General features: G+C 44.5%; 1 protein-coding gene across 3 annotated transcripts in view; it reads right to left on the bottom strand.

Moving 5' to 3' along the window:
• Positions 1–5,760: 5,760 nt before the first annotated feature.
• SIN3B (SIN3 transcription regulator family member B) overlaps positions 5,761–27,754 on the bottom strand; it is a 35,105-nt gene continuing 13,111 nt past the window's right edge. Inside the window, exons 7-20 of one of the 3 annotated variants that reach the window (XR_003997447.1) lie at positions 24,741–24,830; positions 24,239–24,357; positions 23,429–23,636; positions 21,602–21,718; positions 20,016–20,254; positions 17,911–18,094; positions 16,942–17,536; positions 16,161–16,330; positions 15,178–15,351; positions 13,909–14,001; positions 13,495–13,589; positions 12,758–12,962; positions 12,075–12,392; positions 5,761–5,910 (exon numbers count right to left, since the gene is read on the bottom strand). Coding sequence is in view for 1 of the 3 variants with exons in the window: in XM_030540063.1 (XP_030395923.1) it covers positions 12,162–12,392; positions 12,758–12,962; positions 13,495–13,589; positions 13,909–14,001; positions 15,178–15,351; positions 16,161–16,330; positions 16,942–17,536; positions 17,911–18,094; positions 20,016–20,254; positions 21,602–21,718; positions 23,429–23,636; positions 24,239–24,357; positions 24,741–24,830 (2,520 nt within the window). In the remaining 2 variants the exon portion in view is untranslated. Of the gene's footprint in view, positions 5,911–9,578; positions 12,393–12,757; positions 12,963–13,494; positions 13,590–13,908; positions 14,002–15,177; positions 15,352–16,160; positions 16,331–16,941; positions 17,537–17,910; positions 18,095–20,015; positions 20,255–21,601; positions 21,719–23,428; positions 23,637–24,238; positions 24,358–24,740; positions 24,831–27,754 lie in introns of those variants that run through there. The other 2 variants (XR_003997446.1, XM_030540063.1) reach the window with 2 other exon arrangements.

Genomic DNA, 27,754 nt, shown 5'->3' with positions numbered 1-27,754 from the left:
AGCTCTTGGTACTGCAGGGCCCTCTCTCATTGTCAAGGCTAAATCCTGGTTCAAATTACTCTACTCTAATTTGGGCCTGCTCCAGAATATTCCTGGAAGTGACAAGTATGGCCACCTCAGAGTCAGTTCAGAATACAAACTGGATCAGATATCTCAACAGCCCTTGGCACCTGCCTGAACCTCCCCTCTTTACTCCTAGGCCTGAAGAAAGAAGTTTACATTCATGGCACACTAGCCACTGGGCCTTGTCTCCTCTGGATTCATGACCTTTCCTGGTGGCTAAGTGGCATCCAGCACACACAGGGCCCTGCTTAAGCTGCAGGTAACATTTTGAAATGCATGAGGGCTGCAGAGCAGTAGTTGTCCCAAGAGGCAGGGCCTCACCCTGCTCACAAACCAGCCCAGGCTGAGTGGCCACCTTGAGTTTTATTGAGGCTGCAGCCTCATTTCAGGGCAGTTGATAGTTTTCAGCATGTTCTACTTGAGACAAGCTGGTTAGTTGGCCCTCCTGTTTGTCAGGTCTGTACCTGCTCTGGGTTAAAGAAGGGATAGAATCATAGATGATCAGGGTTAGAAGGGACCTCAGGAGGTCATCTAGTCCAACCCTCTACTCAAAGCAGGACCAATCCCCAGACAGATTTTTGCCCCAGATCCCTAAATGGCCCCCTCAAGGATTGAGCTCATAAGTCTGGGCTTAGCAGGCCAATGCTCAAACCACTGACTTATCTCTCCCACAATGAGCAGAAGCCACCCTCTCCATCCGGCACACAGCAGGGCCAGCATAAGGCTTGAACCCCTGACCTTGGTGTTAGCACCACGCTCTAACCACCTGAGCTAGCCAGCCACTGGTCTCCCTAGCCCCTTTCCTGAGTTCACTGAAGCAAGTTATTGAAAATCTGTGTGTGAACCCAGTGAGCTATTTTCATTTGAGTACGTCAGCTCAAGCCCAAAGTGCTGCAAAATATAAACAGCCGCAGTATGATCTCAGAGTTTGATGGAGGCTTCTGCTGATAATTATCAGTAATGCTGAGCACAGCCCCACCAAAGAGGAAATGGTGTCTGTCTGACAAGGATACACAGGATGACTCTGTAACCGGGGAGATAAAACTGAATGTCAGTGACTCTCCCCTAGGAAGGAGTTGTGCTTCCAGAGCCCCGTTACTCAATAAACCTGCAGGGAGGCCTGAGAGCTCTTCCCTGCTAATTAATGGTCTGGAGCAGTGGTCGGCAACCTTTAGTGACCAGACATCAAGTGTGAAAAATCGGGCTGCAGTGGGGGAGTAATAGGAGCCTATATAAGAAAAAGACCCAAAAACTGGGACTATCCCTATAAAACCAAAACCAGGACATCTCGTCACCCTACCTCTGGCACGCGGCTCGCCAGGGTAAGCACCCTGACAGGATGGGCCAGTTTGTTTGCCTGCCGCGTCAGCAGGTTCGGCCAATCATGGCTCCCAGTGGCCGCAGTTTGCTGTCCCAGGCCAATGGGGGCGGCAGGAAGCAGCGGCCAGTACATCCTTCAGCCCGCGGTGCTTCCTGCCGCCCCCATTGGCCTGGGATGGCGAACCATGGCCAGTGGGAGCCACAATCGGCTGAACCTGCCGACGCAGCAGGTAAACAAACTGGCCCGGCCCACCAGGGTGCTTACCCCTGGTCTGGAGGAACAAAAGACTATTACTATCTATATGATAAAAATGCTATGAGGGTGACCCATTTTACAACCATTTACAGCTGCATAAAGGGCCTTTGGGGACCTGCCACAGCATGTGATGCTGTCATTTCCCACCAGCTATTCCCCAAGCCCTGACCCTCCTCTGCTACTTAGGCCTTGAGCGCTTTCACTGTTCAATACTTTAAGACCCCTCTGTGCTCTGCCAAGTTCTTACCCCACATCTATGGGGGAGTCCCCAACCCATCCCACATCTTTCAGATAAATGCAGAGCATGTCCTAATTGCTGCAAAAAAATGGTAAAAGCCCTGCCCAGACTGCTTTACCCTCCAGTGAGACATGGACGACAGTGAAGCAGGAGGACAGCTCAACGTTAGGTGACACTGTCTTAGGGGCAGCAGTGATGGTTGGAGGCTCTTGCCCCACCACGATGCTCTTGCCTGCTGTCTCAGCAACGACCTAAGCACAGGAGCTGCAGTCCTGGCAGCAGGAACTGTGAATTTGATTTGGCAATATCACTGATGGCTCATTTCTTTCTGGTTCACTTATGAATGGCCTCTTCTGTGAAGGTTGCAAATCCGAGCCTGGCTGCTGTTTGATGAGATTCCTCTAGTTCAAGGAGAAAATTATCCTATTTCCTTTGCTTTTGCCATATTCCCACATCCTTGGGCTGAGCGTGTCCAGAGGTGGCGTTCCGCTGGGCAGGGAAGATGCAATGTTAGATGTTTTGCTTTTGCGATTCTCCCAGGATTTATGAACATTACAGAATGACTCATGCGACCACATATTTTCCATGCCTCAACCAGGATCCTTTTCACGCTCTGTATGCAAACAATTAGACATAATCAGTTCAGATAGTGTGCAACTCACAGCCCTGCTTTCTATGGTCAGGTCTCTGGGGTGGAGCAGGGAGAGGTTACTTATTGCTGTATCCTTTACTTTGCAGATGCTGTGGGATTGTTACTGATTGTTTAGATGCAGAACAGATTGTTTGAACATTTTAGTGACAGAGGTTTCCAAGAGATGCTAATAAGCTGTGACAGTCGTGTGATCCCTGCCTGTGGGGGGACAAAGCTGATTTTAAGGCAATTCATTGTGCAATTGATTGTCTACAGGTACAAAGAATACTGTTGCCCCAGAGATCCCAGCCTGTGGGGATACACGGGAAGAGCCGGCCAGGGACTGTAGAGCTATTGAAGAAAATTACGAAGGAGCTATCCCAGACTCAGATTTTCAAGGGTGTGGCAGATTTAATGCAGGAAAGAGAAGCCAAAAGGTTATTTCTCATCCCAAGATCCCCATTTCATGTCTCTAGGGAATGTCATTTTGAAACCATTAGATATCAAGGTAGAAACCTCAGTTCAGCTGGGCACCTTCCCTAACCTTAGATGATGGTTGTAGTCTAGATACCAGGAGCAGCTCCATGGCTTTGCAGACAAACATGTGGATTATTTCCACTAGCATCAGCATAACGTCACATTTTCCATGAATGCGGCTCTGGCCCTGCCTTCCCCAGCCGCTGAATGTCAGTCACATCCAGCTTGGAACCACAAGGCACAGGAAGCCACTGCTGACCGTTATAAATAGAAATTATGGCTCTTTTAACCATAAGCCTCCCATGATGCCTCCACCCAGCTAGAGAGATGACTTGCAGCCTCACTGACACTCTCATCTGACCAGCCACTCATGTGGCATTGGTCATCAGCTACAGACACCTTCACTGCTCTTTAACCTCCCTCCCGCAGTTCCCAGTCACTTCACACATCAGATTCCAGCTTTTCTTTCTCACCTTCAGGGCCCCACACGACCTTCCAGCCTCCTCTCATCCCCTTCTGTTACCCCAGCTACTCACTGGGATCTCACTCCATACCCTTTCCTTATAAGCCCCCATGAGTTTCATGGTCTTTCCTCCCCTCACCGCCTACAACACTATAACTCTCTACCCCCATGGCACATCTCTAAGTCCCTGCTTCAATTTCACTTTTGCAAGGAGCCTTATGGAGAAGGTGTTCTTGGACATGTAAAACGTTCCCTGTGTACTACTTTGTGTTAGCCTCTTTGACTGCTTAGGCCAGTGATTTACAGCCTGTGATCTGCGGAACCCCAGCAGTCCGCAGACAATGTCTGAGATTTCCAAAGCGGTCTGCACCTCCATTCTAAGTAATTAGGGCATCTGCAAATGAAAAAAGGCTGCAACCCCCTGGCTTAGGCTGTGACTCTGTGGTCTTTCCCCAGAGACCCTCCACCATCCCATACCCAATCCCCAGCCTGCGGTGTTGGTTCCTCCTGCGTGCAGCTGCCTATTGATTGTAAGTGCCTTGGGACTAGGATTCAGTCATTCTCTGCAGGGTAAAGTGCCCTGCACAGCACCAGCGCAGAGTAACTAATAACTGATTCTAAAGTATGCATCACCCTAGGGCCATGGTCCCTATTCTGATCCAAACCTGCCAGCCAGTCATTTGTCTTCACTATAAATAGCTCTGATTTGCTGGATTTTTTCCCCAGTATTCAATAGCTTCGACGGCCAGAAGGAACTATTGTGCTCTAGTCTGAGCACCTATATAACACAGGCCATAAAGCCCCAAAATAATTCCTAGAGCCAATTGTTCAGAAAAACATCCAATCTTGATTTTTTAACGTCAATGCTGTAAAATCCATCACAACCCTTGGCAGGTTGTTCTAGTAATTAATTACCATTTTTAAATGTATGCATTATTTCCAGTCTGAATTTGTCTAGTTTCAACTTCTAGCCCTTAGATCATGTTATGCCTTTCTCTGCTAGATTGAAGAGCCAATTATGAAATTGCTGTTCCCCAGCTAGGTACTTATAGACTGTAATCAAGTCACCCCTTAATCTCTTTGAAGCTAAATAGATTAAAGAACATGCTCAATCATTCTCATGGCTCATCTCTGAACCCTCTCCAATGAATCAACATCCTTGAATTGGGGGCACCAGAACGGGACACAATATTGCGGCAGCAGCTGCAGCACCAAATACCAAAACCAAATAACCTCTTTACTCCTACTTGAGACTCCCCTGTCTACTCGTCCCATAGTTGCATTAGCCCTTTACAGTGGTGCTGTAAACTCATGTTCAGATGATTATCTACCATGACCACCAAATCTTTTTCAAAGTCTCTGCTTCCCAGGTAGAATCCAGGCTTCTATAAGTAAGAATGAGAGGCCATAGAATGACACTCCCAACATAACCCTCCCCAGGAAGCAGCTCCAGGATGCAGGCCACTGCTGAGTTATTGCTGTTCAACTGGCATTTCCTTTATAGAATTTGCTTCTTGTAACTGTTGATATGGCAACAGGATTAGACATGTAAACTGACCATTTGTGATCTCACTCCATTTGAACTGAGGACCCCATCCAGGTGCCAGGCAGGTAGGGTGTTCAGATGGATATATTTAAAGGAGGTGGGAAGAGGAATGTGGTAAATATAGAGGCCACAGACCCCCAATAATTTGTGTGACCCTCACCTAATGAAAACTGAAGCAACCTCAGTATTCACTGCTCCTTGATTGGGCACATCCTATTATGTTACCTAAAGAGCTAACACTCAAGAAGCCAAGGCACAATAACACCCAGTAGGCTCTGGCTTTTAGAAGTAGCTCTTTGGGGGCAGAGACTGCCATTTATCACCTTTATTGAGCATACAGGACCTTGACCTCTACCCACTTCCCTAATACAAATGTTCAAGAGTAAAGCCCTTGTTCATTGCTAATGTCCTTTACCTTGGATGGGAGCTCACAAACTTTGGGCTTGTCTATGTGGGGGAATAATTCCTGGTTGGACTCTATTCTAAAATAAGTGATTTTATTGTCAAATAATTACTCTGGTTGCAAAGCAGAGTAATTATTCCAGCACAGTGTCCAGCTAAAGGAGATGAGTTATTCCAGAATAGTCATGCAGGTCAATTTCCTGTCTGTAGGCACAAGGCTTTTGGGATGGGGCATTCCTTCCCTGACACAGACACTTACAGATGATGTGGGTTTCTTAGCAGCCTTGACTGTGCAAAGCAGCTGCCATTTGGGGTTCGATTACAATTTGCATAGGTTGTGATTGCAGACCAAGCTGTAACTTACATAAGTGCAAGGTGGAATGGCTGCCTGAGTCAAGACAAAGTCTTAATTGCACTGGAGTTGACTACTGCGTGCGAAGGAATAATCCCATTTTACTGTCCGGGGGAGGAGGAGTTCCTAGGTCATTGCTGCTTGCTCACAGGCTCATGCTCTCTGCAAGGAGTTTGCAGAATATAGTACAGGAACATGTAAAATAAAAAGCAAATTATTAAACGGAGTCCAGCTACTCCCTTTAGTGTTTCCCATTTGTTTGATTTAGAAAATAATTCATGCCTATTTCATCCAACTATCAAGAAAAATATTGTTAAACAAATTTTGTTCTTTGCCATTAAAGTTGCTCACTTGATGAGATTTCTGTCTGAGCTCAGACTGGGCTAGATGATGTCAGGATCTGGCTGTCCCTTCAGAGCTCCTATTCCCTCCCTTGTAGCCTGGGGGACATTTTCTTTGTAAGATGGCCAAGATTTCTGAGAGGAGGCCTTTGTATAAAGTGTATTGTGTCCTCACAGGCACCAACCCTGTATTTTTTTTGTCAAATTATCCCATGCAGTTTATGCATCAGAGGATTATCTGTAGGAGAAACAGAAAAACAGCTTGTTTCCTTGTGAGCAAATCATACGCTGAACAAAAAAGGACAGTTCCGTTTTGTTATGACAACTGAGTATTGAGAATGATGTAAAGGAAACTCCTATCAGACTGGGTCACATCACTGCAGCTTCCTTTACAAAAATATACATTAATTCTTTTGTTAGCTAGAGCTCACTGGGAAGATAGTTACCTCTGTTATTATGCAGGAATTTGGGAAGGCCAAAGGTGACAGGCTATTTTCATGATTGCAGTTTATTGCAATAAATTTAAGCACATGTTCCAAAGACTTGCGAACTGAAGTAACTTTATTGAATGCCTCTTATTTAGCTTCAGTGGTTAATTTAGCATGTAAGCTCTTAGGGAGCCAGGATTGGATCATGTTTGTGCAGCACCTAGCACCATGTGGGTGCTGCTGGAAATAAACAGTAGTTTGTGCAGTGAGTTCTGCAGAATTTTTTTTTTAACCACTTTCCTTTAAAAAGCTGCCTTTTCATAGAGTGATTGTGCCACCTCATGGGCTCTTTGCTTTCTCCATCTCAGGCCATCTTTGCTTAGGTCTAACAGAGCCGTGGCAGACTACACTAGAAAACAAAATGGCTAGCAGGCAGGTTCCAGGACGGTGAACCACATCTCATTTTACAGAGCAGGAGCTGCAGAAGAGTAAGATTAAAGCTCCCAGATACTGGACTAGAGAGATGAGCTTCAAGCAGACTGGACCTGGACTGAAAAATACTTTAATTGCATTTAGCACTTAAACAAAACACAGTATATAATGTCTCTTTTAGGATCTGAGAGATACTAGAGGATCCAGCTTGTAGCAGTGCTGCAACCAAGTGACATTTATACTTGCAGCACTTTAGTCTAATAGGTAAGTGCTCAGAGGAGGAAATAATAGAGAATATAACTATTATAATACACAGCAAAAGAGGGGACAATAGTTCTAGTCTGTTCCTTCAATACCAGATCTGTGGTAATGGCCACGTCTGACCAGGAAGAATGATCCAGTCATAATGTACCACCCAAGGATTCAGTAGACCTGGGTTCAATTCTCTGCACTGCCACAGACTCCCTGGGTGGCACTGGTCAAGTCACTAATCTCTGAGTTTCAGTTTCTGTCTGTAAAATGAAGCCAATAGTACTTCTCTACCTTGTGATGGTGATCTGAAGAGAAAAACCATTATGAAAGTGAGGCACAAGGTATTACAGATAGCCAGACAGGCTGAAGGACACTTGTTTTGTGATTCATACACTCAGCCTTTAAGGCCAGAAGGGACCATCATGATCTAGTCAGATCTGCTGCCACAGAATCTCGCCAACCTACTCCTGTAATAGTAACCTCTGGCTGAGCTACTGAAGTCCTCAAATCTTAAAGACTTCAAGTTACAGAGAAGCCACCATTCACTCTAGTTCAAATCCCTAAATGACCTGTGCCCCAGGCTGTAGAGGAAGGTAACTTCCCACCCAGGGTCTCTGCCACTCTAATCTGGGGAAAAAATCCTTCCCCACCCCGGATATGGTGATCAGCTAGATCCTGAGACCCACCAGCAGATACCTGGGAAAAAATTTTCTGGAGAAGGTTGGGGGGGAGGGTCTCTGAGTTACTACAGTGTCCCATCTCCTGCCATTGGGGATATTTGCTAATTGCAGTCACAGATGAGCCATTGCAACCTTATAATACTACCTTCTCCATAAATGTATCAAGCTCAGTCTTGAAACAAGTTCGTTTTTTTGCCTGTAAAGCCTAAATTTGTTGGTCATTTATATCCATTTGTTCTTGTCCCAATGTTGGCCCTTAACTGAAATACCTTCTGTCACGGAGTGCGGGGGAGTCTGGCCCTGCACCCCTCTTCCTGGGACCCACAGTGACTTTTAGCCAGCCAGTAAAACAGAAGGTTTATTGGACAACAGGAACACAGGTTACAGCAGAGCTTGGAGGCCCAACCAGGACCCCCCTAATCATGTCCTTGGGGTTCAGGGCGCTTGGATCCCAGCACAGGATCCCCTGAATTCCCCTCACCCAGCCCAAAACCGAAACTGACCTGCCCCTCCTCCAGCCGGCGAATTTCTTTGTCCAGCTTTCCGGGCCAAGGTGCTAACCCCTTCCCCCCTACCTGGCTCAGGTTACAGGCTTAAAGATCCTGTCCCTCACCTAAAGTCCTCCCCAGCTCTCCCAAGTTCGTTTTTTTGCCTGTAAAGCCTAAATTTTTTGGGTCATTTATATCCATTTGTTCTTGTCCCAATGTTGGCCCTTAACTGAAATACCTTCCCCCCGTGTTTATCCCACTGATGTATTTATAGAAGCGATTATATCTCCCTGCAGCCTTTGTTTTGTTAGGCTTAACAAGGTAGCTCCTTAAGTCTCCTCTCATAAGGCAGGTTCTTCATTCCTCTGATCATCCTAGTCGCCCTTCGCTGCACCTGGCTCCAGTTTGAATTGATCTTTCTTAAACATGGGAGATCAGCATTGGACAGTATTCCAGATGAGGGGTCTTGTATCAATGGTAATAACACTTCTATATCTCTACTGGAAATACCTTGCCTGCTGCATTCTAGGACTGCATTAGCCTTTTTCACAGTGATGTTTCATTCATGCAGACAATGGCTAAGATTTTCAGGCTTGGATGATTTAAAGTTAGGCACCTAAATCATCTCTTATACTTAAAGAAGTGGCCTGATTTTTAGATGGGTCGAATGCCCCCAGCTCTCTGTGAAGGGCACATTTTGGCCAGAGTATTTAAAGCCAAAAAATGTCTCCACTTTTCACTGGCACTTGAAAATGAAACCCAGAAACCATAGCACTGTCTAAACCTTTGAGGTAGACCAAGGAAAGTCAAATACTCAAGACACCAGCCCCTACATACAACAAGCTAGTCAGATCCAGAAAAGCAGTGTTTTTATAGGTCAGATAAGTAGAACAGTTGGCACTGGTAATGGAGTAGCAGCGAGAGCCTCTAGTCTAGTCACTCAAAACCAGCCCAAGATACTAATGGCCACAAGTTGTTTCCTTTTTGAGGACACCCTATTGGCCCTATTAAGTGCATTGGAAGTCTTGGTGCAGGCGATAGCAAACAGATATCCAGATAACAAGGTGGCACTGGCTGTCCTGCTCCTGCCTTTACAGACATCTGTATAGCCTGTTATCAGGCTGTTCTATAGTTAGAAATGAGTCTTCAGTCTCCAGGGCTGTCACCCACTCTAAATTCACTTAAAACAGAGAACTCAGTGAGAGCTGCTGACTTTTAAAATCAATATTTTATTTTACTTGAATGTGCAAATAAATATTAAAAAACTACATTCAAAGAGCTGGCAAAGCAATTACAAGCCCCAAAGCAAAGACCCTTCCAAAAAAAAAAATAAAAAATTAAAAGGAAGAACAAACTTTCTTTAATCATTTTCATGCTAGAAGACAGACAGCATTCAAATGCTGAAATCTCAAAGGTTAGCAGGCTGCTCTCAAACACATTGGCACCACCCACTTGTTTCATTCACATCATTTGCCACTATCACATTTGAGACAATAGTGCCGTAAAGGATGAAAGTCTCACTTAATCCATTCAGATTATAAATTAAGGTTTACAAAATAAGGATGCTTAAAAATACCTGAAGTACACTTAAAAATGTTGGGGAGACTGACCAGGGTCCATGCGTGTATTAGCCTTACGCACCCTGGGAGACTTAGAATCAATTGCATTTTAAGCCACAAGTTGCAAGCTACTTTCTAGTAAACATTTGTCTGTATCACAAAACCATAACAAAATTTGGCACAGTTGGTCATCTCTGCTTGGGACAGCAGAATGTTGAACAGGATTGAGGTGCATTTGTAGAGCTGCGTAGAGGCAAAAGGGGATGTTGCACTAGTCAGATATATCCTAACCTCTCACAGAGCTCCAGCCCTTACCTAAAACAAGCCAAGGGCTTTGAAAAAAACTTCATATCATTTCCGCCACTGGCATCAGTTGAGCCCTGAATAATGAGAATCTGGTTTCATGGTACAAAGCGCACTGCTGGCAATGGATGTGCATGTGGCCACAAATGCCAAACGGTCAGCCTTGCTGCCTCCCACTCACAAAGATTATCTTGCAAAAAAGAAACAACTGGTACAGTTTTAGGTCAAATGTGCACAAATGGACCATTTCTCCTGATGTCAAGTGAGACAACTGCAAAACCAAATGCAGTACAGTGGGGTAAACACAGCACGATTCCCATAGGCTACTACTTGGGTCCAGCAGAAATTATAACCATAAAAACCAAACCACAGAAACAAAACACATCAGGGGATCCAATTCCCCCCAAAGGCCAGGAGACCTTGGAGTCGGGGCCAAAAAGACGCTAGATTTGCCTCATGACACCATGTATTTTACACAGGATTATGTGCTGTTCCCAGGCTCAGCAATACACAAGTGAAGTGAGGATGGGGTTGCAGGGCTGCCTTGACTCTGAACTTTCTGGTCCTTTTGTTAGGTTTAAGTCAGAAGACAAATGCAGAGTTCTGTTTGGTGCGGAGCATGGTGGGTGAGGTGTTTTTTTTTGTTTGTTTTGGTTTTTGGCAGAGTTCAGGAGGAGGTACAGAAAGTGTCAATGGAATAGCTTGTCTACACTGCTTATGCCTGGACAGAATCCTCTGAATACACATTTCTGTGTGTCACTGCAAAAGAGAGCGTCTGTACAGACATCAGCAAAAAAGAGCGGTATCTAGGAAACCCTCCAAGCCAATGCAAACATGCTTTAAGAGCTCCATCTACTGATCCACTTTGTAAGCGTTATTATCCCAGCAGTACTCAGATTTGTGTCTGCAACATACAGTCTCCAGAGGCTGTCAATCAGCATGCAAAACACAAACAAAAAACCCAGACCTCCTCATGGATTTTATTCCAGCTTCAAGCAGTTCCTGAAATGAGAAGGCAGGATATTGCAGCATGACACAGTTTTATAAAGATTGACGGATCCAATACAGAATTATCTGCGGAGGCAGAGAATGTGCCCAGGCTCACTTGCTCAGCAACGCAGCCCATGGAGCCATTTCTGATTAGCACCTGCTCTGAAACCCTTAGCCAATCTAGCTGTTTTAAAATTCGAGGGGCTCATTTCCCCCGATGTCTCAAGATTTGGCATTTCCTCATCACAGCCGCAGTAATGCATGTGGCATTCATAGCTTCATTCGTATGAACAGATAATGCAACTGAGTACCAGCACCCATGGCAAAGCCAGTGATCTGTGCCCAGTGCTCTGGGCCCACTGGCCCTGAGGGGTTATATTAAGAAGTTCTGCAGACTGAGACATGGCATGAAATGCAGAGGGACATAAAACATTAAACACTTAAAAAAGAGAAAGCAGCTGCCAGTGTCAGCTCTAGCACCCATCATGCTCTACACTCGCTAGAGCATGCAGCCCCCTCAGCCACCCTGCAAGCAGCCAGGCCAGCTTGCCCTGTTCCTCCAATGCAGTAGCCATTGGCAGCTCTTCTGGAGCTGAGCACTTGGCACCCCCCCAAGTAGCCAGCCCACCTTGCTCAGCCTTTCCCACACCAGCTGACTTGTGGGAGGCCTGAAGCTAGAAAGCTACTGTACAGAGTGGCAATGCTAAGAGCCCTCTTCCAGGAACAGCTTTAGCTCTCTTCATGATGACATAGCCTGGAGGATTACACTGCGAGGAGACAATTCTATGCCATATGGAAAATACATCATACCCCAAAGTAAAATGCTGTTTGGATAAATATCATTAATACATACATTGCATTCCCACCACTATTCTCAGAGAGTAAAAGTGTTTTGCCGGCAAAGCTCCTGCTTGGCATGGTCACGTGGATGAGTTTCTGCTCATGGTGAGGCTGGACGGCGACTGTACTGGACTCTGTATCTATTCACGGGGACCCCATGGACATTCACCGTCTCACAAGTTGTTTTGCACGGGACCATGTCCTCATCCTCATCGCCCATTAGCCAGTCTTGAACCAGTTCTGCTGCCTCCACTGTAACATTCTCTTCTAGCCACCTGCTGTGCCACTCTTCAAACTGTTGGTGGTGCTTTAGCAGAACCATGGGCTGCACCTGAGACAAGGACAGTAAAGGTCACAGAAAGGCTCGTAGGGGAGAAGGTTAAATCTTCAGCTCTCTGGATACTTGAGATATAAAACAACCAGAGGAGCACATATCCCTTTTACCTGCCTCTAGAGGCCTCTGCTTCTTAAATGGAACTATCCTCCTGTACAGCTTGCATAGTAAAGCTATGGCCAGTAAACTAAGGTATACAGCATTTACCAGTTCCTTTGCTATTTCAGCCAATGTGGAAATGTGACTCCAGGGAGCAGCCTGTAGGAATTCAGCCATGAGATTCCTGTCACTGCAGGTCTCGCAGCTCAAGTTCCCCATCTCTGCCAGTGCCTGAGCTGTTGAGAGAATAACAGGACATGCACCTGCTTGGCTCGGGAGAGAGTGCCCCGCCTGTACATGTAATCTTCAGAGTTCATGATGAACATCATTTTGTGGGTGTTGAGCCTGAACCTGCAGTCCATGTTGCATGCACTCTCCACCCCAATCAGCCTCTTCCAGGAACTCTTCACTTCACTCCGCAGAGCTCTCACTTGCTTGCATTGCCACTTGCGGAATTTTTTAAGGTTCCTAGGACAAAACCAAGTATTATGAAGTAATTTAAAATCCCTGGCTATTCAACTTCCACCCGCCTAGTCACCAAAGATCAGAGCACGAAATTCACATTCCTATGCCTGGCTCTTCCCAGGAACTTTGCTTCCAGACCATCTCCTTACCCCCAAGGTTGGCACACTTTTGTGATGAAGTGCAGAAGGGATTAGGCCTTAAATTTCCCCCCAAAAGAGGGACTGCTTAGAAGAAAGTCCTACTCTCTTCTCCTTATTGTACACTCTGTATTCTGTGAAAACCTGAGTGCTGCCTTCAATGCCCTTGTGCAGAGCGCCACACACTGGCTGCAAACCTGCACCCCAGAGTGCCTGTATTTCTCTGGAACGGTGTGTACAGTATATTGGTTTTGAGCTGCTAGGGATGGAAAGTGCAAGAGAAATAAAATTTGAAGAGACTCTTCCACACAGGAATCGAACCAAAATAATCTCAACACACAGGACTGCAGTAGAACCAGCTGTTGTGGGCAAGACACCAGGGAAAGGGGAGAGCTCACCTTTGCAGAAAGACCGGTTTCAGTAAGAAGCCATCGCTCTGGTTGTTTGGGACGCCCTCCACCCCAACGTACTGTTCCATGTAGTTAGCCAAGTGCTATACAAGAAAGACCGTTTCCAAGTCATATCTCCCCAGTCAGAATAAACTCAGTTGCCCTAATAGTGTATTTCCAGGCTGCTTTTAAAGCTGCCTGTACCTAACCCAACCACCCCTGAGCCCATTTGCGTTTAAATCCACTTCTGTATCAGCAGCCTCTATAGCAAGGGAACACAGTCCTCCACATGCTCTACCCCAAGTACACTCAATGTCCTGGGAAAGCCTGTCCCACACTTGGGAGTGAAATAAGGGAATATTCCTGGCAGCCTCCTTTGTCAGTGGCACAGAGGTGACTCCATAGTCATTCCAACGTAATTACCTGAACCTCCACAGGGTCTTCTGTTTGGGTTTCTTCTGTGTCTAGTAGCTCGATGGTCATTATCACCTGCCCTTTCCTCTGAAGAAACATTACCTGTAATGAAGTGAGACACATGGGATGTCACGTGCAGCCTCCAGAGCTGCGCAGGAGCCCAGATCAGTGTGCTGAATTTTCATAGAAATTAATCTGAACATGACAGATTGGAGAAGAGGTGAATATACAACATGGCACCCTGATGCTTGACCACACAGAAAACTAGGCTCTGTTCTTGCTACCACTTTCTCCGTTCCTCTACACTGTGTCCTTGGGGATTTCAATACCACCTTTATGCAGATGTTCCTTCAAACTCTCAAGCTCTGCCCTCCCCCACTCACCCTCCTTCTGTGAAACCTGCTTCTCTGCCTGCCCCATCACCCTTAGCAGAGTAACTCCTCAAACTTAATACATCAAAACAAAGCTCCATCCTTCCTTTCAGTCCTCCTCCTAACCCTTCGCCCTCCAATACCGCTAGTTGCTCCACTATCCTCCTCACCACCCTGATGTTATATTAGGCTTCTCTTGCCCTTGCCCATGCCTGTCCAAACTGTTGCCAAATGCTGACTGTTCTTCTACAAGACTTTCCTCTTAATTCGATCTTTATTGTTAGAACCACGCTCCAAAGCTTTGGTTATCACCTGTGCTGGCTACTATAAGCACCATCTCTTCCCTCTGCCTCCCCACCAGTCCCTCTGGAACTAACCTCCTGGGCCCTCTGCAAAGATGCCTTAAGACTCCATCCTTCCACATTCAAATCCTTCCTTGAAATTCACTGTCCACAAAGCCTCCAAACTCTAACCCCAGCACTGAAACTCACCACACCCTTTTGGACTTGCCTAGCTAGGTCTGGGTGCAGCCAGCATTCATGCTGTGGCTACAGGGCAGAAGCCCTCTCCTTTCAGCTCTCCTTGCCTGCTGTCCTGTCAGGAAAGAGCTTTGACTTTTTATTTGCTTCCAAAGTGCCACATGCCCCATGGAACTATCTGAAAAGTAACATATTCACTCAAAGGCTTCCTGCGTTTCTGAATAGGAGCAAACTCTCTGATGGGTGCTTGGTCACAGCCTCCTTGGCTAGGAGATACAAAGATAGGAAAACTCCCCAGCCCTAAGTGACAGGATGCGGCTCATCTCTTGGGTGCTAGGCTATCAGGAGAGCACCAGACTGCTGCTGTCTGCACCACCCCAGTCTGATTCCCCTCTGCTTCGGGTAATTCCCCTGAAGCAAGCTCTCACCTTGAAGCAGTTCTCATCTGCCATGCAGCGCTCAGCCTTCCACTGATAGCTGGTCTCCTTGGCTGCCCGGACACACCTGGAGGATAGGTTGCCTCCAGCAGCACCTCGCTTTCTCTCACTTAAGTAGAGCTCTACAACCTTCAGGCAGATATCATCACTCACAAGATGGTGAAGCTATTATCAAGAGAAAAGGGGGTCAGCAAGTTTGTAGCAAGTGTGTTACATACACTGATGCAACCCACACTACTCCCTTACCTCTGCCCTCCCCCGTCCCATTTTGCAATGAATGTAACAGAGGGAGCAAGGGGCAGTCAAGTCAAAGCATTTGTTTAAATATCTAATTGCTAACCTGGTAATGGAGAGCTCAATTATTAATAGAGTTAGACAATTCAGACTCACTAAACTTGTAATCAAAGCTTCCCAATGGCTCTGGTGGGGACAGTCAAGTGTCACCAGCAGAGAAATCAATGAGATGTGTAGTCGTAAGTTAACTGGCCATAGAAATTTCAGCTCACAAACTGCATTTTCTCCTGTTTTTACCAATAGTTGTTTCCTTTGACGATTTCCTCTGCCTTTTTTCCACCACCTACTAACGGCTGTATAAACACCTCAGGAGAAATCTTGGCTTCTTATGTTTGCAGGATACCTTGTAACCCTAATGGTACTATATAAACCAAAGAGGAAATACTGAAGCTTACAGAAGCTGCAAGTCCACAGGCCTAGATTTTCAAATGCCAATTCCTTTAAACTGTGATACTCAGGGTTTTTAAGCTAGGGAGAGATGGGGAGGGAAACGGAGAGATGAATGCCTGTCTCACCAGGAGATACATTCCAAGTGTTGCTCTAAGGTGAAGTTCCTCTTTACTTTTACTCTGACCTTTGCGAGCTCTCTCAGACACACTGACAGACCTGTTTATCAATAGGACAAGGAGGGGCTGTCCACCCCTTTGGAAGCACTAAGAGATGATTTGAGAGACAATTACCTGGCGGACAATATTCTGCACCAGCTTGTCCATGGTGAAGCCGATGTAGGCGTGGATAGTGAACATCTCCCTCAGAGTGTCCTCGTACTGTGTGGGGTCAATGTTCCCATCCAGCAAACTTCTCACCATATCCAAGAATGCTGGGTAGTATTCCTCCAACTCCACCTCACCTGGGCAGGAGAAAGCAGCAGTCACTGCACACAAGAGGCAGAGAGTGGCCCCGAGACAGGGGACAGAAGAGATAACTGTGCTCTAGATCTAGGACATTTGGCACCAAGACTATTTTTAGACACAAGCAAGACCCTTCAAGTGCAGCACCAACCACATCTTTTCAGTTGCCACTGACAGCACACAGAAGACCCCAGGAGAACAGTGTGACTATCTAAATGGTCACTGGGGCAGTGCCTGACTCATCTCTCACAGGTGTATATATTTTAAATGTAAGCAACAAACTCCAAGACAATTCATAACAGTATTTTCCCATGTTCTAGAAATACCTATATAGAAGACAAGGTATATCTCATACAACAGCCAATGGGCTTGTAGAGGTCTAAATGAACAAAAATGTGTCCCTTGCCTTGTAAGTTATCCCCTAACTATTCTGATTAATATATGCAGGTAACATTAGTTATGAATCCATAATTCTCAGACGCTGGAGAAGTCTCAGTATCTATATTCCTCATATTCGTGCCAGCTCGTCCCAGTCATTGCAAATGGTCTCTGCATAAGGAACTCAGACTGCTAAGAGCAAAATAATTCCCAGTCTGCACAATGCTCTTACTTGGTTGTTTCAATCTCAGTTCCATGGCTGGATCATTGGACTTTTCTTTCCTTCCCTCACAGAGGAGTTTCTCCCTCTCCTTTTCAGTTCGATACTCTAGAAGCTGCTTCTGAGCCTGACGATAAATCTTTAAGAGCCTTGAGCAGAGAGTCTGGTGAAGACGGAGGAAGAAATACCAATTATTATTGGCAAAGAACAGACTATAAACATCGTCCAGAGTTTTGTGAGGCTCAGCAACAGCGGCATCACAGAAGCCAGCTTTCTCCTCCAGAGGGCTGCTTGGAGGCCCAGGCACATGTTTCTTTCGCAGCTCAGGAGCATCCAGGTTCTGTCCCTGATGGGTTTCTCTATCCTCATCAGTTGACTCTTCAGAAATACTGTGGTCAGGGAGCTGAGAGAAAAACAGCTCTGGTACGAAGTGATGCACTATTTGCCGAATGGTGGCCTGATCTTCCTTCTGGATAGTGGGCTGTCGTTTCACATAGTAGCTAATGAGTGAAGCTGCATCTTCCAGAATCTGTTTATCCTCATAGATGAAGATGAGGTGAGGCTCGTTCGTAGTGGCACTTCTCCCCTCTGAATGCTGCTCCTGATGCTGTAATCAAGAGACAAACAAGATCCTTCCAATCCATTCTCAAGAGCCATTCCCACCACAATACACACACACACACAAATCAGCCAAGTGTTAATGGCTAGGCTGGGGGACAGCAGAGGAAAGGGGATATTTATGGGATTACATATGCTCTCTCTCTCACATTTTTATCTACAAGTTATATATATTTTTGAGCATTCTCCTCACCCACTCCTGTCATCTTAAATTATGAGCTCTTCAGGGTAGGGGTGGTATCTTCCTCTAAGTTTGTACAGCTCTTCCCACAACAGGGACCCAATTCTGATCTGCACTTCTGGGCATTACGCAATACAGAACAATATAAACAGACAGGATCAATTGTTTGTTAACATATACACCTCATCGTAGACGCTCTCAATCTCATTCAACAAGCTCTTGGAGCGCAGGGCTTTGGTGTCATTTTGTTTGAAGTTGACAGCTTGGTGGTCAAGGGACTTTAAGTACGCCTTCTCATACTGCTCCCGCCAGATCTTGTTGAAGCCCTGCTGGGCTTCCCGCCATTCCTCCTCTTTTGCTTTCAACCTGCATAATGCAGAACAGAATTTGAAAACCATACCACAGAAATTCACACACAATGTTTTAAGAGCAGCCTGCTGAGACACAGCAAGACTTTCAGTATTCCCAAGGGAAAAGGAAAAAAAAAAAAAAAACTTTGGTAAATAGTTATGGCTGGAAATATAAAATATTGTAGTTTAAAAAACATCTTAAGTGCCAGAAGCTCAGGCAATCCACAGTAGAGGTGCCAACACCTTAACTCTGCCCTCCTTTTTCTGGAACAATTTCTCAGGTCCTAGGAGATCCCCACCTAACTGTCTCTGTCTTAAATACAAGGATTCCATCTGACCAGCCAGAAATACTGTAACCCCAGGTCCTTTTCTGCAGAACTGCTGCCTAGCCACACAGTCCCTAGTCTGTAGCAGTGCATGGGATTCTTCCATCCTAAGTGCAGGACTCTGCACTTGTACTTGCTGAACCTCAGAAGATTTCTTTCAGCTCAATCCTCCAATTTGTCTAGATCCCTCTGTATCCTATCCCTACGGACCAGGGTATCTACCTCTCCCCCTAACTTATTGTCATCTGCAAACTTGCTGAGGGTGCAGTCCACGCCATCCTCCAGATCATTAATGAAGATAGTGAACAAAACCAGCCCCAGGACCGACCCTTGGGGCACTCCGCTTGATACCGTATTTTCTCTTTTTAAAATGCATGCTGAAATGTTAATTGTAATTTTAAAGGGAAAAATCAACATGGGATGCCTATGCCTAGCAAGCAGAGGTTCTTTGGAGAAAAATGGTGATAAAAACCTCTTGTTAAAAATGCGAAATTATATAGCACCAGTTATGTAACGGTCATTGGACCTGTAATAGTGCTGCATCACATGCAGAGATCACCTCTAACACCACCACACCCATGGAATCCGCTGGTTCTCAGTGAAGATTCATAAAGAGATTTTTCAGTTATGACTGGACAAAAAAAATTAGAACTTTCAAAAAAAGGCATACCCCCTCACCCTCACTATTCCAACGTCTCATTCAAAATGACATGTCCAATTAACCTCATTTTCAAAAAATAAAATCCTCCCTTCCTCTAAGTGAGACTAAGAGAAGTTTTAGTGCAGAAAGGAACTTTTCTCAGCAAGCCAGGGATGAGCACAACCATAACAATGGAGCCACTCTCATGGCTCCATTACAGAGCAATACAGTATGCAAGTGTGAAGAATTCACAGGGTTGGGGATGGGAGTGAAACAGTTGATTGTCATGCACTAGAAATGATTACATTACAGAAACTGTATTATAGACTGAATTAAAAAACATACATGTTAATACCAAAAGGAATCTGAAACCTTTTACACAATTGCTTAGCTTTTCAATTAAACTATAAAAAATGCTTATATAATGCCTCCTCCAAAGAGAGAATTTGAAAAAAGTTTAATTTTAAAATGTATTTTTAGATGTCTACATTAATACAGAAAGCTATCGGAGGAGGAATCCCAGCTGAAACTAAACAATGGCGAAGCCCCACAGAACTAAAGGAATAGCTTGGTTTACTTATAAAATGAATGAAAAACCAGTTTAACAATTTTGATGGCAGGAGAGGCAGCGATCTTGTTACAGTTATTCCCATATTACACAATCACCACAAAGTTTGTGGTGGGTTACCTTCTACTGAAATATAAACACTGTTACTGCAAGAGCAACAGTGCACTGTCATAATTTGTATTGTTTAAGCTGTTCTCAGATGGGGCTAAGAGAGTCTTTGTGACCTATTATATTGAAGTGACCTATTATATTGAAGTGATTTTTAAAAGATATTCCATTAATTGCTCACCTCTGTCCTGTGTCAGAATCCTACGAGATGAAAATAGGTAATTTCTGAAACAATAAGCTTTCAAAGACTACATTAGCTAAAGATAGAAATGATAGGTGAACCCAAGAAAGTTACCTTTTTAAAACGACGGGGACAGCAGTAACCGGATTTTTCTTAAGACTTTCAATGATTTCTGGTGCTTTATCACCATAGATACGGTAGATGGCTCTGCGCTGGATCACTTCCGACGTTCCTCCCAAGCAATCATCCAATCGGAATTTCTCCTGATCCTCTTGAGACATCCGAGACAGCTTTTTCTGAACACTCTCCAACACGCGTATTGTGGCCAGATTGGTTTCCAAAACAACATCCAACTGTTAAAGTTCACAAACGATACCACAGCTAAGAAAGGATTCAGCAGCTGGTCTCTACTCTCTTCTCCTATGCTCAGATCTGTATCTGTATTTCAGTGTCCACTGACTAGGAGTCACGGGCTTCAGTGAGGATTCTCACAAGGTGGAGAACTCCGACAGTATTTTCAATTGTAAAATTGGCCCCCAGATTTCCTTAAGGGCTATTTTGTGCTGCATTTGCCTTTGGCAAAGCAGGGTGCTATGATGCAGTTGACATATCTGGTTTACAGAAACTGTGCTTAGAAATAAAATCCTCTACACCAAAAGCAATATTTAAAGCTACAGCACATGCAAGAGTACTAGCAGGGCACCTCCAAGCCCTGCATGAAAAGGAGAGTATGTAAAGCTCTTGAAACCTTTCCCTCCGGTGATACACACAGTGGCATTATGGTGTTTGTGCCTCCTCCCCCCAGGCTGGAGAAGTACAAAGCAATCACCACTACGGGGGAGAAGTGTGAAAGGGTTAACTTTGGAGAAAAGCAGCCTCGGGAAAGCAAGCCCACACTAAAGCTAAAGTAGAAAGAAGGGGAGGGACTGACACAGCAAGAAGAGTTAACTAATAAATTGAGCCCTGCTCAGATACAAAATTTGTATCTGCATCTGATCTGCGATCCACAAAAATGACCTGTGGATATCCATATCCAGAGATATCAACAGATTTGCAGGGCTTTAGATATAAAATTTGTATTTGTATCTATCCACAATCCACAAAAATGGTCCATGGATATAAAGCAGATATCCCCGGATTTTCAGGGCTCTAATAAAGTGTTCAACATTTGGCTATTGACTATAAATAAGGCTCAGATTTTGTTAACAGATATTTTTAGTAAAAATCAGGGACAGGTCACAGGCAATAAACAAAAATTCATAGAAGCCCATGACTTGTCTGTGATTTTACTAAAAGTATCTTTGAAAATGGGAAGGGAGGGGTTCCATCACCACAGTGGCTGGGGGCTCTAACACCCACACCACCCCCCACAGCTGGGCTGCAGTGGGGAGACCCCCTTGCCGTCTACTACAGCTGGGCTGCTACAGGGGGTCCCCTCGCTCCCTGGGAGCTCTGGGGGTCCCTGCTTCCCACCAGCTAGGAGCTGCTGGGGGCCTGCTACCAGCTGTGGTTGAGAACTGTGGGGCTGCCTGCTGACAGCTCCAGCCCCAGGGAAGAAAATGTCATGGAATTCTCTGGAAGTCACGGTTTCTGTGACTTCCATGACATAAACATAGCCTTAACTATAAATAATTTCAAGGCTCTTGGTCACATGAACAGGAGACCAAGTTGCAAAGTTCTAAGATGAACAGCAGAACCACCTCAAATCGTTCATCCTCACAGCGATGCAGCTGCTCCTCATAGGGAGTCTTCTTTGAGCTGACAAATGTGGAGTCTTCAGACCAGGATGGAAACGAGACCCAGGTGTCATTTAACACCTACAACAGAGTCAAAAGACAGTCTACAGTGTCCTATGAAAAAGGACCTGTTCCTGAGGACCTGGTAGGACCTCTACAAGGGAAAATATAGAGTAGTATATTAACAGTGTTTCTATCAGCAGGTAGCTAGCTAGGTATTTTTGCCAATGATCTGTGCCAGAATTTTAAAATGTCAGGATTGACCATTTCTCAGACATTGTGCATGTGAACAGTTGCACCCAGACACTGTTCAAAAGATTTCTAAGGTGTCCTTTGCTGCTGTTTCATAAAGGAGGAAGAGATGTTTGTCTGTAATAGTCAGCTACTGGTCATAATGGAGACAAAAATGCCAGTGCCAAGGAGGGTGGGAGGGTTGCTCTATTAAATCCAACTCCCACTGTCTGCCAAGATGCTCTGACTCAAAATGCTCCTTTATAACAAAAGGCAGCAAGTGCTTCACAAACTGGTAAACTAAACCAACAGGGTTCACTTCCGCTATCACTAGGGCCCTACCAAATTCATGGTCCATTTTGGTCAATTTCACAGTCATAGATTTCAAAAATTGTAAATTTCATGATTGCAGCTATTTAAATCTATAATTTGCAAGTGTTGTAATTGTAGGGGTCCTGACCGAAAAAAGGTTGGGTGTGTGTGGGTGGTGTCGCAAGGTTATTGTAGGGAGGGTTTCAATACTGTTACCCTTACTTCTGCTGCCTTCAGAGCTGGGCAGTTGGAGAGCAGCAGCTGCTGGCCAGGATCCCAGCTCTGAAAGCAGAGCCGCCACCAGCAGCAGCACAGAAGTAAGGGTGGCATGATATGGTATTGAAGCCTTACTTCTCCGCTGCTACTAGCGGGGGCGCTGTCTTCAGAGCTGGGTACCCGGCTAAAATCCGCCACTCTCTGGCCACCTAGCTCTGACGACAGCGCAGACGTAAGGGTGGCAATACCATGACCCCCTGCCTAAAATAACCTTGTGACCCCCTTGCAACTTTCTTTTGGGTCAGGACCCCCAATCTGAGAAAACCGTGGTCTACCTCGTGAAATCTATATAGTATTGGGTAAAAGCACACAAAAGACCAGATTTCATGGTCTGTGGTGCGTTTTTCATGGCTGTGAATTTGGTAGGGCCCTACCTATCACTGAACACAGCCAACATTGAATGACCCCATACTAGAATTGTACCTGCTTACGCAGGATATTTTTTTAGGCTTTGACTCAAAATTTGCTTTTTGGTGACTCACTGGCCTACTATGCTACAAAATCTGTGTTCATACCTGGTGCTGAAAAACTCATTTTATGCTGTGAAATAAAACTTCTCTCCCTCATTCCCGCTGCCCCTTCTACCTATCATCAAGGACAAGGAGTAGGTCCACAAAGTTGTACCAGTTTAATGAAAGGTGTGATTTTATACTGATTTAGTTAAACCAGAGCAACTTTATGTGTGGCATTCTTATCTCCATAAAAACCTGATTTATATCAGTTCAGCTCAGATTAGCAAATTTACAGGTGCAACCTCAATGGACATAAGCAGTTTTAAACCAGTTTAAGAGCCTACATACAAAAGTTGCACCAGTTTAAACAAAGTGATTTAAATTAAATTTGTGCAATGTCCATGTTTCAGAGAAGCCCTAAATCATCATAGAAAGCAGTATGTGGAGGGCACTGACTAGCCTGCTTTGGGAAAGGCTATCATTGCAGACTGGGGATTCAATGATATTAAGCTTGGAGTACCTCCTTGCAAATGGCCGTTCTTCCGCTGCATTTTGGCTGCTGATAGGTTTTTGGAAGAGCCCGGTAACTGGATCCTATGCGTTTGCAGGAAGCATAATCAATTTCCCGACTCATTCCATCCCCAGATCGGTCACTTAGCGGAGAAGCAAATGAAAGCTCTTTTACTCCAAGGAAGGATTTGAACTGTGCAAAGAGTTCTGGGAATTTCCTTAAAAAATGAACAGACATACGTGAGTAATTATATTTCACATCATCACATTCTGTCTGTTTTGACCATTAAGTATTACTTTCTTCACCACCTCTTATATTTCATACAGACCATGGTCAAAACTAAACTGAAAGCTAGGACTTTCTTGACATAACGATAAGAACTCCCTCCCCATAATGTCATCTGCTTTAATCAGTCACTCCACTTAAGGCTCATTTCAACCATCCTCTTGGTGGAGGGTTAGAGAGAACTCCCTTCAGAATTCCATCAGTACCACTCCTTAACCTGCTGAAGGAGTCTTTGTTCATTGCTATAAGACACTCTCCCTTCTCTTGGAGGGCTAACAGCTCAATTGGCCTCCATCAGGTACTACTACCACTATTTAGCTGTTTTATAGCATTGTTCTAAGACTTTATGGACTGAAAGTTGTGTCAGATTTTATTTCTCCTCTGTCTGAATGATTCCTAAAATTTTGGCTTTGCTAACCCAGAAGAAACCTTTGACTTCATAAGGTTTTAATGTTGAAGCATGAGAGAAAAAGTGACACAGCAAATGTTTAAAAGGTACACCCTACATTTCACTGGAAAGACAAGTTCACTTACCCTAAAAATGGGGTGACTAGTTGGAGAAGCTCTGAGCCTGACACTAGCTCCTGATTAAAGAGTGCAATACAGCGGAGGAAGTTCTCATACACTTCCTGACTCTTCAGTACCCTGCGCACCTGGCAGAGGGAGGGAAAATAAAAACTGTCATATCATTTGTATACTAGCTTTATTTTTATGCTGATATCTTAAAGGGTCTAAGCCTTTTTGCACAGAGCCAATAAATGCATACACTCATCGGAACCTTGGAAGCAGCATACATACAGAAGTGCCCTGTTATAAACAAACAGGATTTACACTACTATGAGGTTCACAATTGCTGAGCAGAGAAAATACACACAAGAAGATACCAGTATGCGTTTCCCTCAGGTCCTCCCAAAACTCCTCCATTTGTTAAGAAACTGTTATTTAATGGACTCTACTATACCACAGAAGGAGTCATAGAATACCAGTCAATTGCTACCTGCAAGATCAAACAACAGGACAGGGCCAGATCACTGACCTTATCGAAGAAAGAAAACTCCTGCAACGTTCCATATTTTCCCACTGTTGCAACCGACAGATCTTTGGTACCTCGCAGTTTCATTTTCTTCTGTTGAAAAGGTTGGATATTTTTACTTCAATGGTTTTGATTCAAATACCAGCAATTTCCTTTTTACTGAACTCTAACTACCCCTTGCTCTGAGCCTTTATTCCCCAAAATCACAAACTTGCTTTGCCACATCACACCCTCAATGGAGGTCTATATCAATGACCCCGGCAAAAACAAAACAGGTTTGCATGACAGGTAAATGATAGGGTATAATCCTGCAGGAAACAGCAATTTATTCAAGGGCAGAGGCCCAATTCAGTCCTTCTATCAAGTCCTCATTTTCCTGATACTTAGCACTTATATATAACTTTATATTGTATGAAGGGACAATGCACTTGTCCAAAGTTTTCAACTTCCCTTTGTTAAGTATCTTCAACACCATTCCCCATTATTTATTTAAAAAAATAAGGGTTCTTTTACTTTCCCCTTCATGTTTGGCACTAGTCCTTTAAGAGGAAAGAGGACAGTGCACCTATGACTTGTCAACTGACTCCTAATGGGATTTTATGAGAGTGCACATGCACCATATCAGTGGGGAAAATGCCTAAGGACAGATAGAGAGAAGGTAATTGAGAGCTGCCTGGGAGTCAGGAGACCGGAGGTGGCGTCTGGGCAAAGTTGCATAAAACAAGAAGCTCTCTGCAGACTCTTCATAGCAAGAGGGTGAAACTGTCAGGAAGCTAGTGGAGAAATGAGCCTGATGATGTTCCTGCACCAGAGAGTGATGGGCACAGAAGGCTGGAGAGGGCTGAAGGCAGGGTGCAGCAGAGGGAGATGCCTGCCGGCTCTCTGGGCTCAGGAGTTGAAGCCAGAGAAGGCTGAAGGCTGGGGTCAAGGCATGGTGATATCTGGAGTTTTTCTGGTGAGGTGAGCGTGGTGAGAGATTCCAGGGATAAGAACGGCCATACTGGGTCAGACCAATGGTCCGTCCAGCCCAGTATTCTGACTTCCAACAGTAGCCAATGCCAGATGCTTCAGAGGGAGCGAACAGGGTAATTATTGAGTGATCCATCCCGCTTATGTTCAGTCGCAACATCTGGCAGTCAGAGGTTTGGGGGCACCCAAAGCATGGGGTTGTGTCCCTAATCATCTTGGCTAATAGCCATTGATGTACCTATCCTCCATGAACTGAACTAATTCTTTTTTGAACCTAGTTATACTTCTGTCTTTCACATCCCCTGGCAATGAGTTCCACAGGTTGACTGTGCATTGTGTGAAGTACTTCGTTTTCTTTTAAACCTGCTACCTATTAATTTCATTGTGTGACCCCTAGTTTTTGTATTACATGAAGGGGTAAATAATACTTCCCTATTCACTTTCTCCACTCCAGTCCTGATTTTATTGACCTCTATCCCATCCTCCACTTAATCATCTCTCTTCTAAACTGAACAGTCACAGACTTTTTAATCTATCCTTGTATGGAAGTTGTTCTACACCCCTTACCATTTTTGCTGCCCTTCTCTGTACCATTTCCAATTTCAATGTACCTTTTTTGAGATGGGGCAACCAAAACTGCACACAGTATTCAAAGTGTGGGCATACCATATATTTATATAGTGGCATTATGATATTTCCTATCTTACTATCTATCCCTTTCCTAATGGTTCCTAGCATTATACTAGCTTTTTGACCACCACCGCATACTGGGTGATGTTTTCAGAGAACTATCTACAAATGACTCCCAAGATCTCATTCTTGAGTCGTAAAGGTAATCTAGAACCCATCAGTTTGTATGGATAGTTATGATTATTTTTCCCCAGGTGCGCTACTTTGCGCTTATCGGCACTAAATTTCATCAGCCATTTTGTTGTCCAGTTGCCCAGTTTTATAAGATTCCTCTCTTAACTCTCTGCAGTCAGCTTTGGACTTAGCTATCTTGAGTAATTTTGTACCATCTGCAAACTTTTTCACCCCACTGTTCATCTCTTTTTCCAGATTATTTATGAATATGTTGAACAGCACTGGTCACAGTAAAGATACTTTGGGAACCCTGCTATTTACTGCTCTCCATTATAAAAACTTACAATTTATTTCGATCCTATGTTTCTTATCTTTTAACTGATCCATGAGAGGACCTTCCCTCTTATCCCATGACTGCTTACTATGCTTTAAAGTCTTTGGTGAGGGTCCTTGTCAAAGGCTTTCCGAAAGTCTAAGTACATTATATCAACTGAATTACCCTTGTCCACATGCTTGTTGACACCCTCAAAGAATTCTGATAGATTGGTGAGGCATGATTTCCTGTTACAAAAGCCATGTTGACTCTTCCTCACCATATCGTCTTTATCGCGTGTGATAATTCTGTTCTTCATTTCAACCAATCTGCCTGGTAACTGAAGTTAGGCTTATAAGGCTTTAATTACCTGGATTGTATCTGGAGTTGTTTTTTTTTTAAATCAGTGTTACATGAGCTATCCTCCAGTCAGCTGGTACAGAGGCTGATTTAAGCAATAGAGTACATACCACACTTAGTAGTTCTGCAATTTCACATTTGAGTTCCTTCAGAACTCTTCGGTGAATACCATCTGGTCCTGGTGACTTATTACTGTTTAATCTAGCAATTTGTTCCACAACCTTCTCTACTGACACCTCAGTCTGGGACAGTTCCTCAAGCTTTGTCACCTAAAAAGAAAGGCTTAGGTGTGGGAATCTCCCTCACATTCTCTGCAGTGAACACTGGTACAAATAATTTATTTAGTTTCTCCACAATGGCCTTGTCTTCCTTGAGTGCTCCTTTAGCACCCTAATTGTCTAGTGGCTCCGATTGGCAGGCTTCCTGCTTCTGATTTACTTAAAAAAAATTTGCTGTCAGTTTTTTGTATCTTTTGCTAGTTGCTCTTCAAATTCTTTTCTGGTCTGCCTAATTATACTTTTACCCTTGACTTTCCAGAGTTTAACACCTTTCCATTTTCCTCATTAGGATT

This window comes from Gopherus evgoodei, chromosome 22 (genome assembly GCF_007399415.2).
Source record: "Gopherus evgoodei ecotype Sinaloan lineage chromosome 22, rGopEvg1_v1.p, whole genome shotgun sequence".
In the NCBI taxonomy this organism is placed as follows: domain Eukaryota; kingdom Metazoa; phylum Chordata; order Testudines; family Testudinidae; genus Gopherus; species Gopherus evgoodei.
This window is presented reverse-complemented; position numbering and strand designations above follow the sequence as displayed.